At 48.5% G+C, this 12173-nt stretch overlaps 1 protein-coding gene across 1 annotated transcript; it reads left to right on the plus strand.

Moving 5' to 3' along the window:
- Positions 1-254: 254 nt before the first annotated feature.
- On the plus strand, positions 255-10538 carry LOC134089517 (coiled-coil domain-containing protein 183-like). The gene is made up of 13 exons (XM_062543960.1): positions 255-348; positions 660-778; positions 919-1086; positions 1434-1538; positions 1794-1916; positions 2209-2376; positions 2501-2561; positions 2650-2753; positions 3259-3419; positions 6643-6805; positions 8536-8661; positions 9559-9646; positions 10303-10538. Exons 1-13 carry the CDS (start codon positions 255-257, stop codon positions 10431-10433), a joined length of 1611 nt encoding a protein of 536 aa, XP_062399944.1. The 3' UTR covers positions 10434-10538.
- The last annotated feature ends 1635 nt before the right edge of the window (positions 10539-12173 follow it).

The following is a 12173-nucleotide window of genomic DNA, read 5'->3' on the forward strand; positions in this document are numbered from 1 at the left end:
TGTGTTGCTTTTGTTCTCTGCGCAAATATGTGTTTAATGTCATTGCTTAGGTATACAGATTCACCGAGGGTTAGGCCTACCTAGGATTTTGAAAGATATAGCCTACCTTTGTGGCAGTGTATTTCAATAACATTTTAATTTGCGACACTTCAGAACGTCCATGTTTTATCAGAGCTTTAGAGAATGCGTTCTGTTGGTTTATGACGTGAGGTGGTCGTGGTTACACCGTTAAATTTGATAATCACGATAAAAAAATGGATTGTTATTCGGACGACATGGGTTCAGCAGACACGGAGATCCTAAAGGGGCTCTCGCTGCGAGACCAGAGACTTCGTATTGAACAACTAGGTAAAACACCGCTTACAGTACGAGCCGCTGCCATTTGTTTTTGTGAATACTGAAATGGCTTTTTTGAGACTGTGATATAGGTTCAAAAGAAAACAAACGCCTAATGATAGGTTTAATGCTCCATTGCATGTTGCATATAGACTAGTTGAAACTACTGTGGTTTTAAATATTTGTTGTTGATTGCCACATCAGACCATTCTCTCAACATCAATAGTGCAGTTGTGGTCTAAATATCACAACAATTAGGCTATGATTGATTAATTAGGCCTAGTAGGCCTCTCACACCTGAAAATTCCATATCATCTCAATAGAAAAACTGAACCAGTCCGAATACATTTCTGCAAGGGAGATCTTGGGCAATGAGCGCAAACTTCCCCGCGCTGCTAAGATACTGGGCAATTCTCTGCCCAACCCAAGGCCGGGCCTCCAGGTAACGTCAAACTAGACCCATCAATAACAACAGTACGATTAAAACTGTTTAGTTGTGTTATAACTAGTAGCCTATAGCCTAAGTTGAAAGTTTATTCACTTCATTTATGAAGATATGTACATGTCTGTATACAACTCAAGAACATCGTGGAGAAGCAACATCGTCGATTGTGCACCCTGATCGAGCAGCACAATGGCTTGCAGCACACTCTTCGGCTAAAAGAATCCCAACTGCTGCAGATGGAGCAGACCATGGATAGTCTTGAACTGGACACGAATCCTGACGGTGATGAGCGACAGTATGATCAGGCAAGAATAGGCTATGGCTTTGAGCCTCTGGCAGCCAGTGGCAATGAGTGATACCGAAAAACAGAGTTCAGCACCAAGGACAGCGCTACGAACCTCTTAGAATTCCATGTTCTTCTATTCATGACAAATTGGCTCAGCTCAGCTCATGACGGATGTGATTTATTGCTCTGGGTTCAGTGAGCTTTTGACCGCTCTTGTGGCTTTTGTGGTGGAGTGCATTAGCATTTTGCTTTTCTAAAAACACATTGACAGCAACAGATGGCCCTTAGAGTAACAATGAAATAAAACTCAACATCCATGTGTCTTTGTGTAGCTATCTGTCTGTATATTTCCATATTTGTATGCAGCGTGTTCGGCAGCTGGAAAACTGCCTTGAGAAAATGAGCATCAAGATCACTGAGGCAGAAAATATCCACAACACCTACCTTCAAGTGCAAGAGCACCTAAACCGGGTCTGTCTGTCTGTCTGTCTGTCTCTCTCTCTCTCTCTCTCTCTCTCTCTCTCTCTCTCTCTCTCTCTCTCTCTCTCTCGCTCTCTCTCTCTCTCTCGCTCTCTCTCTCTCTCTCGCTCTCTCTCTCTCGCACACACACACACACCTCAAACTTATCATAATTTGCCAAGTCACTTGTCATAAGAAAACAACATGGAGTTAAAAGTTTATGTGCTAGTGTGTTCGTAGTTAAACTCCGATCCGGTCTCTCCTCAGGAGGTGAGGGAGATGCCCCATGTCTTAGAGAAGCTGCAGTCCACTGTGCTCAGTGGCCAGACGGAGCTCAGCAAAGTGGCCCAGATGTCCCAGGCAGCCGCAGCCTCCATGGAGAGCACTAAGGTGGGACCTCACTCTTGCCGACGGGCCCATTTGAATCTAAATGAGTCCACACGAATTCCATTATTTAAACGCATTCCTGAGTTGGATTCAATTTCCCCGCACAGTATTTGATTTGAGTGAGCTGAATTTGAACGCTCTTGAATGCCTAGATTGAATTTCGCATTGAGACCGAATGCGATTGAACTTTGAGGGCCCCCTTGGTGTCTGCATGCATTGCATTGTGGGGAAAGCAATACGAGCGGTCCTTGTCTGCCCCTGCCTGCTGGGTGTAATGCCTCTGTGCGGCCTGCAGGGGGTTCTGCTCCAGCTGGAGAGACAGCTGATGATGGAGCGGCGGGAGATTGAGACGCAGCTGAGCCACAGGCTGCTGGAGAAGGAGATGGAGGTGGAGGCCAGGATGGACCGGGAGAAGGACACCGAGAGGCGCATCAGCCGCGGCCCGCAGAAACTCAAGGACCAGGTGAACAGAGAGAGAGAGAGAGAGAGAGAGAGATGGGATTTCCTTCCTCTCAGAGTTGTTCTATTTCATTTTCAAAACTGTCTCCTTTGTCACTGAAACGAGAGTTTTCTTCTTAATGTCACAGAGGAAGTCAGTCGTACCCAAAGATGGTCTCACTGACATCATTGATCCCACTGCCGTGCGAGGTATTTCATAGCACTGTTAGCCAGTATGGGTTTTCAAGGCAGCTCAGTACATGTTACCTGTGGATTGATGGGTGTGTGTGTCTTTCAGTGATCCACCAGTCGGCTACTCAGTCCAATGCACAGCAGGCCAATGTGAAGATGTTGAAAGACATGGATGACCTAAAGGATGCCCTCGGCTGTACTGAACTGCAGGTAGTGTGTGTGTGTGTGTGTGTGTTTGTGTAATGGTTGTGGGTGTTTGTGTGTGCTTGTGTAATGGTTGTGTGTGTGTGTGTGTGTGTGTGTGTGTGTATGTGTGTGTTGTGTGTGTGCATACGCAACCAAACAGCAGACAAAACTCCACATGTGATTAAACTACTCTCACATTTGTCATATTGTAATTTCATTTAGAAGTGTGTGTGTGTGTGTGTGTGGATGGTGGTGGGGTTTGCAAACACTCCACACTCCTGTCCGACTGCTCTGGACGTGCCGTGTGTGAGAGTCCTGAGCCCTGAGCCCTGAGCCCTGAGCTCTGAGCCCTGACCCCTGACCCCTGACCCCTGAGCCCTGAGCCCTGACCCCTGAGCCCTGAGTCCTGAGCCCTGACCCCTGAGCCCTGAGCCCTGACCCCTGAGCCCTGACCCCTGACCCCTGACCCCTGACCCCTGAGCCCTGAGTCCTGAGCCCTGAGCCCTGAGCCCTGTGCATGTGTCCCCAGGAGCTGGAGGGCCGGCTGGTGTCCCAGAGGGCCACGCGGCAGCAGCTGCACACCCAGATGACGCAGTGCGAGGAGCTGCTGGCCCAGCGGCAGGAGGCCCTGGCTGCGCTGGAGCTCCAGTACGCCCAGAGCAAGTTCAACCCCGGGCCCAGCGGCGAGAGGTGAGAGCCAGGTCAACATCACAGTAAACAAGTGTGGTAAACAAACAATAGCACTGTAAACAAACAGTAGCACGGCAAACAAACAGTAGCACTGTAAACAGACAGTAGCACGGCAAACAAACAGTAGCACGGTAAACAAACAATAGCACTGTAAACAATCAATAGCACGGTAAACAAACAGTAGCACGGTAAACAATCAATAGCATGGTAAACAGGTAAGGACTGGTGAATATCATGGTTTTGAAGCTACTGTAACTACTGTGCAAAGCAGCACTCCACACTCTGAATCAGCTAGAAGTGCACTGATGCATCTTTTACTGATGTGTCCTGTCCTCAATCACATCATGTACTGTATACCTGTCCTCAATCAGATCATCTATACCTGTCCTCAATCAGATCATCTATACCTGTCCTCAATCAGATCAGGTATACCTGTCCTCAATCACATCATCTAGACCTGTCCTCAATCAGATCATCTATACCTGTCCTCAATCAGATCATGTATACCTGTCCTCAATCAGATCATCTATACCTGTCCTCAATCACTTCATGTATACCTGTCCTCAATCAGATCATCTATACCTGTCCTTAATCAGATCATGTATACCTGTCCTCAATCAGATCATCTATACCTGTCCTCAATCAGATCATGTATACCTGTCCTCAATCACATCATCTAGACCTGTCCTCAATCACATCATGTATACCTGTCCTCAATCAGATCATCTATACCTGTCCTCAATCAGATCATCTATACCTGTCCTCAATCACATCATCTATACTGAACCTATCCTCAATCAGGTGATGCATACTCTACCTGTCCTCAATCAGATCATGAAAGACGTCTCATCAGATTCCAGTTCATTGGCCCCTGAAACTTAACAAGCTTAATAACAAATCAGCAGCATAGTCTCCATGCTCTTATTATGCCCCTGAATCAAGCCAATCAGCAGCACAGTCTCCATGCTGTTATTATGATGCCCCTGAATCAGGCCAATCAGCAGCACATTCTCCATGCTGTTCTTATGATGCCCCTGAATCAAGCCAATCAGCAGCACATTCTCCATGCTGTTCTTATGATGCCCCTGAATCTAGCCAATCAGCAGCACAGTCTCCATGCTGTTATTATGATGCCCCTGAATCAAGCCAATCAGCAGCACAGTCTCCATGCTGTTATTATGATGCCCCTGAATCAAGCCAATCAGCAGCACAGTCTCCATGCTGTTATTATGATGCCCCTGAATCAAGCCAATCAGCAGCACAGTCTCCATGCTGTTATTATGATGCCCCTGAATCAAGCCAATCAGCAGCACAGTCTCCATGCTGTTATTATGATGCCCCTGAATCAAGCCAATCAGCAGCACAGTCTCCATGCTGGTATTATGATGCCCCTGAATCAAGCCAATCAGCAGCACAGTCTCCATGCTGTTATTATGATGCCCCTGAATCAAGCCAATCGGCAGCACAGTCTCCATGCTGTTATCATGATGCCCCTGAATCAAGCCAATCGGCAGCACAGTCTCCATGCTCTTATTATGATGCCCCTGAATCAAGCCAATCGGCAGCACATTCTCCATGCTGTTATTATGATGCCCCTGAATCAAGCCAATCAGCAGCACAGTCTCCATGCTGTTATTATGATGCCCCTGAATCAAGCCAATCGGCAGCACATTCTCCATGCTGTTATTATGATGCCCCTGAATCTAGCCAATCAGCAGCACATTCTCCATGCTGCTGTGCTCTGATCTGATGCTGCTGCTCCAGTGCTCCCAGCAGCTGATTAAATATCAGGGTGAAGAGCGCGGCTGGCCGTGGCTCCCGATCTGCTGCGCGGTGGTAATTGTTCGGTGCCAGTGGGAGTTGTGATGATGGCCTCCATGATTTACTCTGCAAATGCCAAAGCGAGCCGAAGCCACTGACCTCACTCCTCCCGGTCCGTCCGCGCTGGATTCTCACAGCTTTGATTGAACACGGCTTTGTCAATTTGCCACTGGGAGGCTTTTTATATACACAGCACCCACCCCACCACACACACGCACGCACACACGGATGCACACACACACACACACACAAACACACACACCCTTCTCTGTTCGCCTCACCAGCCTGTCTAACTGCAGTCACTATGATGATTGATGCTTTACTTGATTCATATTGAGATGCCTTCTCCCATCACCACCACAACCACCCATCAGCACTTCTCTCATTCTCTCTCTTTCTCACACGCACACACACACGTGTGCGCACACACACATGCACACACACACACATGCACACACACACACACACACACACACACACACACACACACACACACGCACCTCATTTCCAGGATGAGGGATTAAGTATCCGTCGACGACATATTCGCCATCGGTCGAAGCGTTTCGGTCGGAGGCCGTAATCATATTAGACACGTGTGATCCGCCGGGCACTTCCTGCCCCCCTCCTCCTCCTCCTCCTCCTCCTCCTCCGCCCCCTCTGTGGGGCCGGCCGACTGAAGCGTGGTGAAGTGACATGCAGAATTACAAGCTGCCAGGCGCTCGGGGAGTGCTAAAATGGAGTCATTAAAGAGCGGGATGGCTCCGAGCTACTGAGGAGAGAAAGGCTCTTTACGAACACATTGTGAGGGCTGAGCGGTTTTTACTGGGGACGTTACTGTAAAAGAACACAGGGGGATTTAAGCAGTTTTGGAGAAAAGCCAAACTGTTTATCTCTGGCTCTGTCTGTTTAGTCTTTTCATTTGTACTGTACATGGACACACCTGAGGTGCTGTGTGAGCTTTAGATGAGGATGATTACAAAAGGCTGAGAAAAGCCAGCTGTTTGGAGTGTCTATTTTAGTCCATCTGTCTGTGTGTCTGTGTCTGTCTGTCGACCTCTTTATCTATCTTTGTATCTGTTTGTACATGCCCTGCTATCACTCCTACCATTAGGCTAACATTAGGCTCCTGAGTGCACATCTCTCATCCTCTCCCCCCATTTTGTGTGTGTGTGTGTGTGTGTGTGCGTGTGTGTTTGTGTGTGCGTGTGTGTGTGATGTGTGCATGTGTGTTCGTGTGTGTGTGATGTGTGCATGTGTGTTCGTGTGTGTATGTGTATGTGTATGTGTATACTGTATGTGCATACCTGTGTGCGATGATGTGTGTGTGTGTGTGTGTGTGTGTGTGTGTGTGATGGTGTGTGTGTGTGTGTGTGTGTGTGATATGTGTGTGTGCGTGCGTCAGGTTTGAGCAGCTGCGGGCGGAGCTGTGTGCAGAGCTGGAGCAGGAGGCGGGGCGGTGCCAGGAGGGGGAGGAGCTACTGGCCAAGGCCCGCGCCGTGCTGCAGGGGGTGGAGCAGGGCGTCAACAACCTCTTCTACCGCATCACCTGCCTGCCCGCCACCAAGGTGCCCCAGCACAACGCCACACCGCTCCACTGACCGTTACTGACCGTTACAGGGGAGCTACACCAGGCGCGTAACTGAAGCGTTCCGTTCGCGACGCGTAAAATCCAGTTTAGAAGATGGGTCTATTTTTTTCGAATGTACGCGCCACTGTCGCATCTACTTCCATTGACTGCGGTGATTATTAACTGCTACAACCGGCTGCAACATACGCGTCGCAAACGGAACGCTTCAGTTACGCGCCTGGTGTAGCTTCCCTGTTAGTGTTAGAGGGCTGCTGCTAAGGGCTCGATGGTGTTTTATAAGCCCCCACCGTCGACTTGAAGGCAGCGCTGCGACTGTCGACTTGAAGGCACCTAACGCTAACCCTAAAGACCGGACACGCCGTTCACCAGGTGTGGTCTGGACGAGCAGGGTTCTAGAGCAGTTTTCTATCCCAATGCGGCTGCTGCGCGGCAGACGTTTCTAGTGGGCTTTGTTCTGTTAAAAACATTGTTTTTCTTGTCACTGCGCCGCGTACGTACGTGTCTGGTGGGCACCAGCCTTAACTGTAACCCATGCCTAATTGACCGATCCCAAGCCCCGCCCCTTTTCACATAGTGCTATAAAAGCCTGACTATCACCTGTATGCATAGTGCTATAAAATCCTGACTATTGCTTAGTGCTATAAAAGCCTGACTATTGCCTATGAGCATAGTGCTACAAAGGCCTGGCTATTGCCTATGAGCATAGTGCTATAAAACCTGACTATTGCCTATGAGCATAGCGGCAGCTGGGGGATATGCAGTACAATGGCCTCAGCTGCACGTCATGGAGCTCTGCCTCCGCCTTGTGCATTAACTCCATAGGGACACTTCGGCGGCCATTATCCCTTCCATAGTAGTTACACACTTCTACCTTATACACAGTAGGAGCAGACCAGGTGGGCCCACTGTGTTGGTGACTCACTCGCAAGGGAGAAAGCAGAAACATGAGAAAGCAGAAACATGAGTGCTGAATCTGGATGTTGTGTCTTTTTCCATGCTTTTGTCATGTTTGCCTTGAGCTGCTCAGTGTTGTTGTTGTGCCACGCTATGAGTGGGCTGCTGGAGAAAGGTTCATTGATTTAAGCCGCGGGCATCTGACCAGGGGGCAGTCAGAGGGTCCACCTCCTCTGCTCTCCCGTATCAGCCACACCTGTGTGGCCTTCAGCACGCCACCTCTCCAGCCGCCGCTCCTGCAGAGAGCTGCACTAGCCAAAGGAGCTCGGCCAGGGGCAGGGCAGCCTAGTGTGTGTGGGGGTCTGTGTACTGTGTATGTCTATGTGTGTGTGTGTGTGTGTGTGTACTGTGCAGCAGGATGCTACTACAAACCTGAGTAAATAAATGTAAAAAGTGTGTGTGTGTGTGTGTATGTGTGTGTGTGTACTGTGCTGCAGGATGCGGTGTGTATGTGTGTGTGTGTGTGTACTGTGCATCCTGGCACTAAATAAATGTGAAAAGCCACTACAAACCTAGGTAAATAAATATGAGAAGTGTGTGTGAGTGTGTGTGTGTGTGTGTGTTTGTGTGTGTACTGTGCATCCTGCCACTAACTAAATGTGAAAAGCCACTACAAACCTAGGTAAATAAATGTGAGAAGTGTGTGTGTGTGTGTGTGTACTGTGCATCCTGCCATTAACTAAAGATGAAAAGCCTTATATTCTGACGTTTGGACACTCATGACTTGGTGGTCTTCTCTCCGCTGTGCCACAGGACGTGCCGGTGACCGAGGCGAGTCTGGACGCCGTGGGCAAGCTGCAGGAGATCGACAGCCGGCTGACCTCGCTGCCGGACATGGAGCCCGAGCAGAGCGAGGAGGAGGGCGGCGCCAGCGACAAGGTTCAAGTTCAAGATACTTTATTGCCATTTGTGTAAAAAACATATAGGAATTTGATTTCAGCAATTACAGTGTGTGTTTTCTTCAAATACATATAGTGTGCAGCTAGACAAAGACAGTGATGACACAACAGACAGACAGTGCATAGATAGTGATACTGTAGAGGTAGTGATGATATTAAGTAGGGTTCAGACCAAAGATTCCCGACGAGACGAGACGAGACGAGACGAGACGAGACGAGCCGCGACATTCTAAAACCTTGCGACTGCGACTCAACATATTTAATGCTCTGCGACTCCTTGCAACTACGTGCAACTTCTAATTCACACCGCTGCAACTCAGTCTCGTCGCGTCGGGAATCTTTGGTGTGAATTGGGCTTTAGTCTGGACTCCTCCCGTCCACTCCTGGTCCCTCTGTGAGGCCTGGCCACCGTGCCCCGGGCTCGGCCCGCACAGCGCTGTCCCCCCCCCCCCCCCCCCCGCTGCTCGATGACCCCTCCGTGACGTCTTCGCTCTGCTCCTGCACGCTGACAGGTCCCGCTGGTCTTGTGTAGCCACGGTTCGCCAGAATCGCAGGGTCTGGTTTGATCTCATCGTCTTGACATCCAATTACCTACTGTACGCACCCCCCACCATGAATTGACCCGAAACAAAACAGCCCCCTTAAGGTTCTTTCAGTGTGAACAAACAAACAAGCAATACATTTTGCTTTCTCTACTATTTTTTTAAATCCAATTTACAATGAATAACAAGCTGTCGTCGACTGAAATTGTGTGCATGGTCGCCTGTACTGTTGCCATCGCTTATCTTTAGTCAGAGAAACTCAGCTGTATTTATGGCATATATATAATAGTGGGTCTCTGTCAGCACTCTCATCTGTGAACTCTCCTGCCCTGCAGCTGTGGACCTTCCTTGTTCAGAGCACCATGACGGAGCCACGCAACTTCAAGCAAGCCAGCTGCCCTACCGACAACAGCAACTCAGAAGGTGTGTGTGTGTGTGTGTGTGTGTGCGTGCGTCTGTCTCTGTGTGTGTGGTGTACAGTATTTGCTGTGCCAGGAGCACTTCAGCATATTCCGTTACCTCTCCTCTCAACAGTGTGTTTACTTGGCTCTTCATTTCATTGACTCTTTACATAATCGATGTATTACTGTTCAGAGAGCTTTTACCTCACTATACTATAGGTAACATCATCTGCCTCTTGATGTTTCCCCACCATCTTTTGAAACATAAATATTCAACAGTGCTAATTATCAAAAGAGGCTTAAATAGTGTACACTGTAGTCACCAGGAGATTAAATCTGGTGAGGGACTATTAGGTTGTTTGCTGCTATACATGAGGGGGAAGGATTATCCTTCAGAGCCTCCCACAGAGGAAGCCAGTGGAATGGCTGGTGGGAGGCTGGTGTGGGGATTCAGTGCGATCGGATCTCAGCATAAGGGCCATGTGATGCTCGCATATGTAGATTGTCTGGGAGTGATACGCACAGCACACTCCTGTCCATGTGACTTTTGACACACACACACACACACACACACATAGCGAGGGGTCGTACATGCCGACACGCTGTCAACACATTGTCTCCTCCAATAACGGCGTGCACGTGCCTCTCTCTCTCTCGCTCTCCCTTGCTCTTCTGCAGACACCTTCCAGTTCCGCAGTCAAGAGGAGGACTACTCCCTTAGTCGCGACGAAATCAAGCGACGCAACAAGCAGCTCATCGAGGCCCACCAGCCCAAGAAGAAGGCCAACAAGGGCTCCAAGAAGAGCTAAACGCTCAGGCCCATCTCCAGGGATCGTGTTGAGACATGGGAAAGTGTATCGGAGTCCAAGGGAGCTTCTCGGTGAAGCTTAAAGACAATAAACAGGTCAATGCTATCAGTTTACCTCTTTAGACTTCTGTTTTGTTGGTTATCCTGTAGGGTGGGAGTTTATTTAGATGATGTTGATTTTTTTTGTGTTTGTATTTACATCAAGATACGTGTGTGTGGAAGGTGTGTGGAACCTGTAGATGTTAGGTCCTACCACTGAGTACCACTGAGTCCTCTACACAAAAACATCAGCAAGAAATCCAGAGCAGAACTGTAAAAAAAGCACCATAATCTGACTGCAGTCAGATATACGTATCATAGATATGTGGTGTCTTTTGAGGATGTGTGTGGTTGTTGTGGCAATATTCAGATCTTAAGTCAGCACATTAGATTAGGCACTTAGGAGCTGGGATCTGAAGACATTAATGAAGTCTTTATCTATGCTCAAGAGCCCTCTACAGTTTTTTTTTTTTTTTTTTTTAATCTATTTTTATCCATGTTCATGGAGCCCTCCACTTCCCTTGCACTCCTCCCTATCGCCATTTGGTGGCGCCATTGAGCAGAGCAGGGTGGTGGGCCTCACCTGCCATCAGATGGGTTGACTGGGGCATCCGCTAACATGGCAGGCGCGCGCGGTGCATGTGAATAGGACTGAGGCCACCCTGCGGAGGCTAACTCAATGAGTAGCTGTGAGTGAGGTCTACAGTAGGTTTGCTGTGCCTGTGAGAGCACAGGAGATAGAAAGCAGGTCTGGGCTTGATGAAGCCGCCACTCTGAGAGAAGTGGGTCGCGGAGATGACAAAGAAGCCAGTCAAAAAGGCCACGGAGAGGGCAAATCAATACAGCTCCTCAGGCTGATTGAACAGGTTAGTGCTTGTACTTACTGTAGGAAAACAAGGTCACGCCTCACGACGGGTCGAAACAGCCCAACTGAAGATATATAGACTGGCGTGTACACATACTCACACACACACTCACACACACACATACTTCATAGAACATGGAATGTAGGTCATGGACTTCATGCATTTTGACTGCTAAGGCCATGTGTTCAATACTTGAAAAGATAAAGTCATGTAGTCAGTGCTTAGATAACATAAACATTAGTGCAACCTCTGTCAAAAGGTGCAGGATATTCTCAGAATATAAAAATGCGAACACAACATACAAAATAAGATGCTTCTTTAATATTAGTGGTGCCATTTCCCTATGTGTCAAAAACAAGACATATATGCGTGAGGCATCCTTTACTGTAAGACAAAGGATCCAGAGACTCTTCCAAATGTCATTAGTTTCTATTTTTGACCACAAAACTCTACAGCAACTTGCTTCAAATGGATGCTCGACAAAAAATAACATCTTGCTAACTTCCTGTCTCTCATACGACTCTCAAAAAGCCCACGTCCTTACTCCAAGGCACATACACAGACACGCACACACACACACACACACACACACACACACACACACACACACACACACACACACACACACACACACACACACACACAAACACAAACACAAACACACACACACACACACACACACACACACACACATACACACTCACACACACATCTTGAGAATGACATCAATATTTCAGGCGACAGAAGCTGACCTCGGTAAATAGGTCAGTTCACAGCGTATGGCTGGCCCCCCTCCAGCTCCCCCGCATGGCCACACACTCTCCATACCTGCGCTG

The sequence above is a fragment of the Sardina pilchardus genome, chromosome 8, assembly GCF_963854185.1.
Source record: "Sardina pilchardus chromosome 8, fSarPil1.1, whole genome shotgun sequence".
Lineage (NCBI taxonomy): Eukaryota > Metazoa > Chordata > Actinopteri > Clupeiformes > Clupeidae > Sardina > Sardina pilchardus.

Bases quoted from the DNA above. Each gene is read 5' to 3' on its own strand.
- LOC134089517 (XM_062543960.1), top strand. From the start codon at position 255: ATGGATTGTTATTCGGACGACATGGGTTCAGCAGACACGGAGATCCTA. The intron at 349-659 runs GTAAAACACCGC...TCATCTCAATAG, and splicing joins ACTTCGTATTGAACAACTAG to AAAAACTGAACCAGTCCGAA. The intron at 9,647-10,302 runs GTGTGTGTGTGT...GCTCTTCTGCAG, and splicing joins CGACAACAGCAACTCAGAAG to ACACCTTCCAGTTCCGCAGT.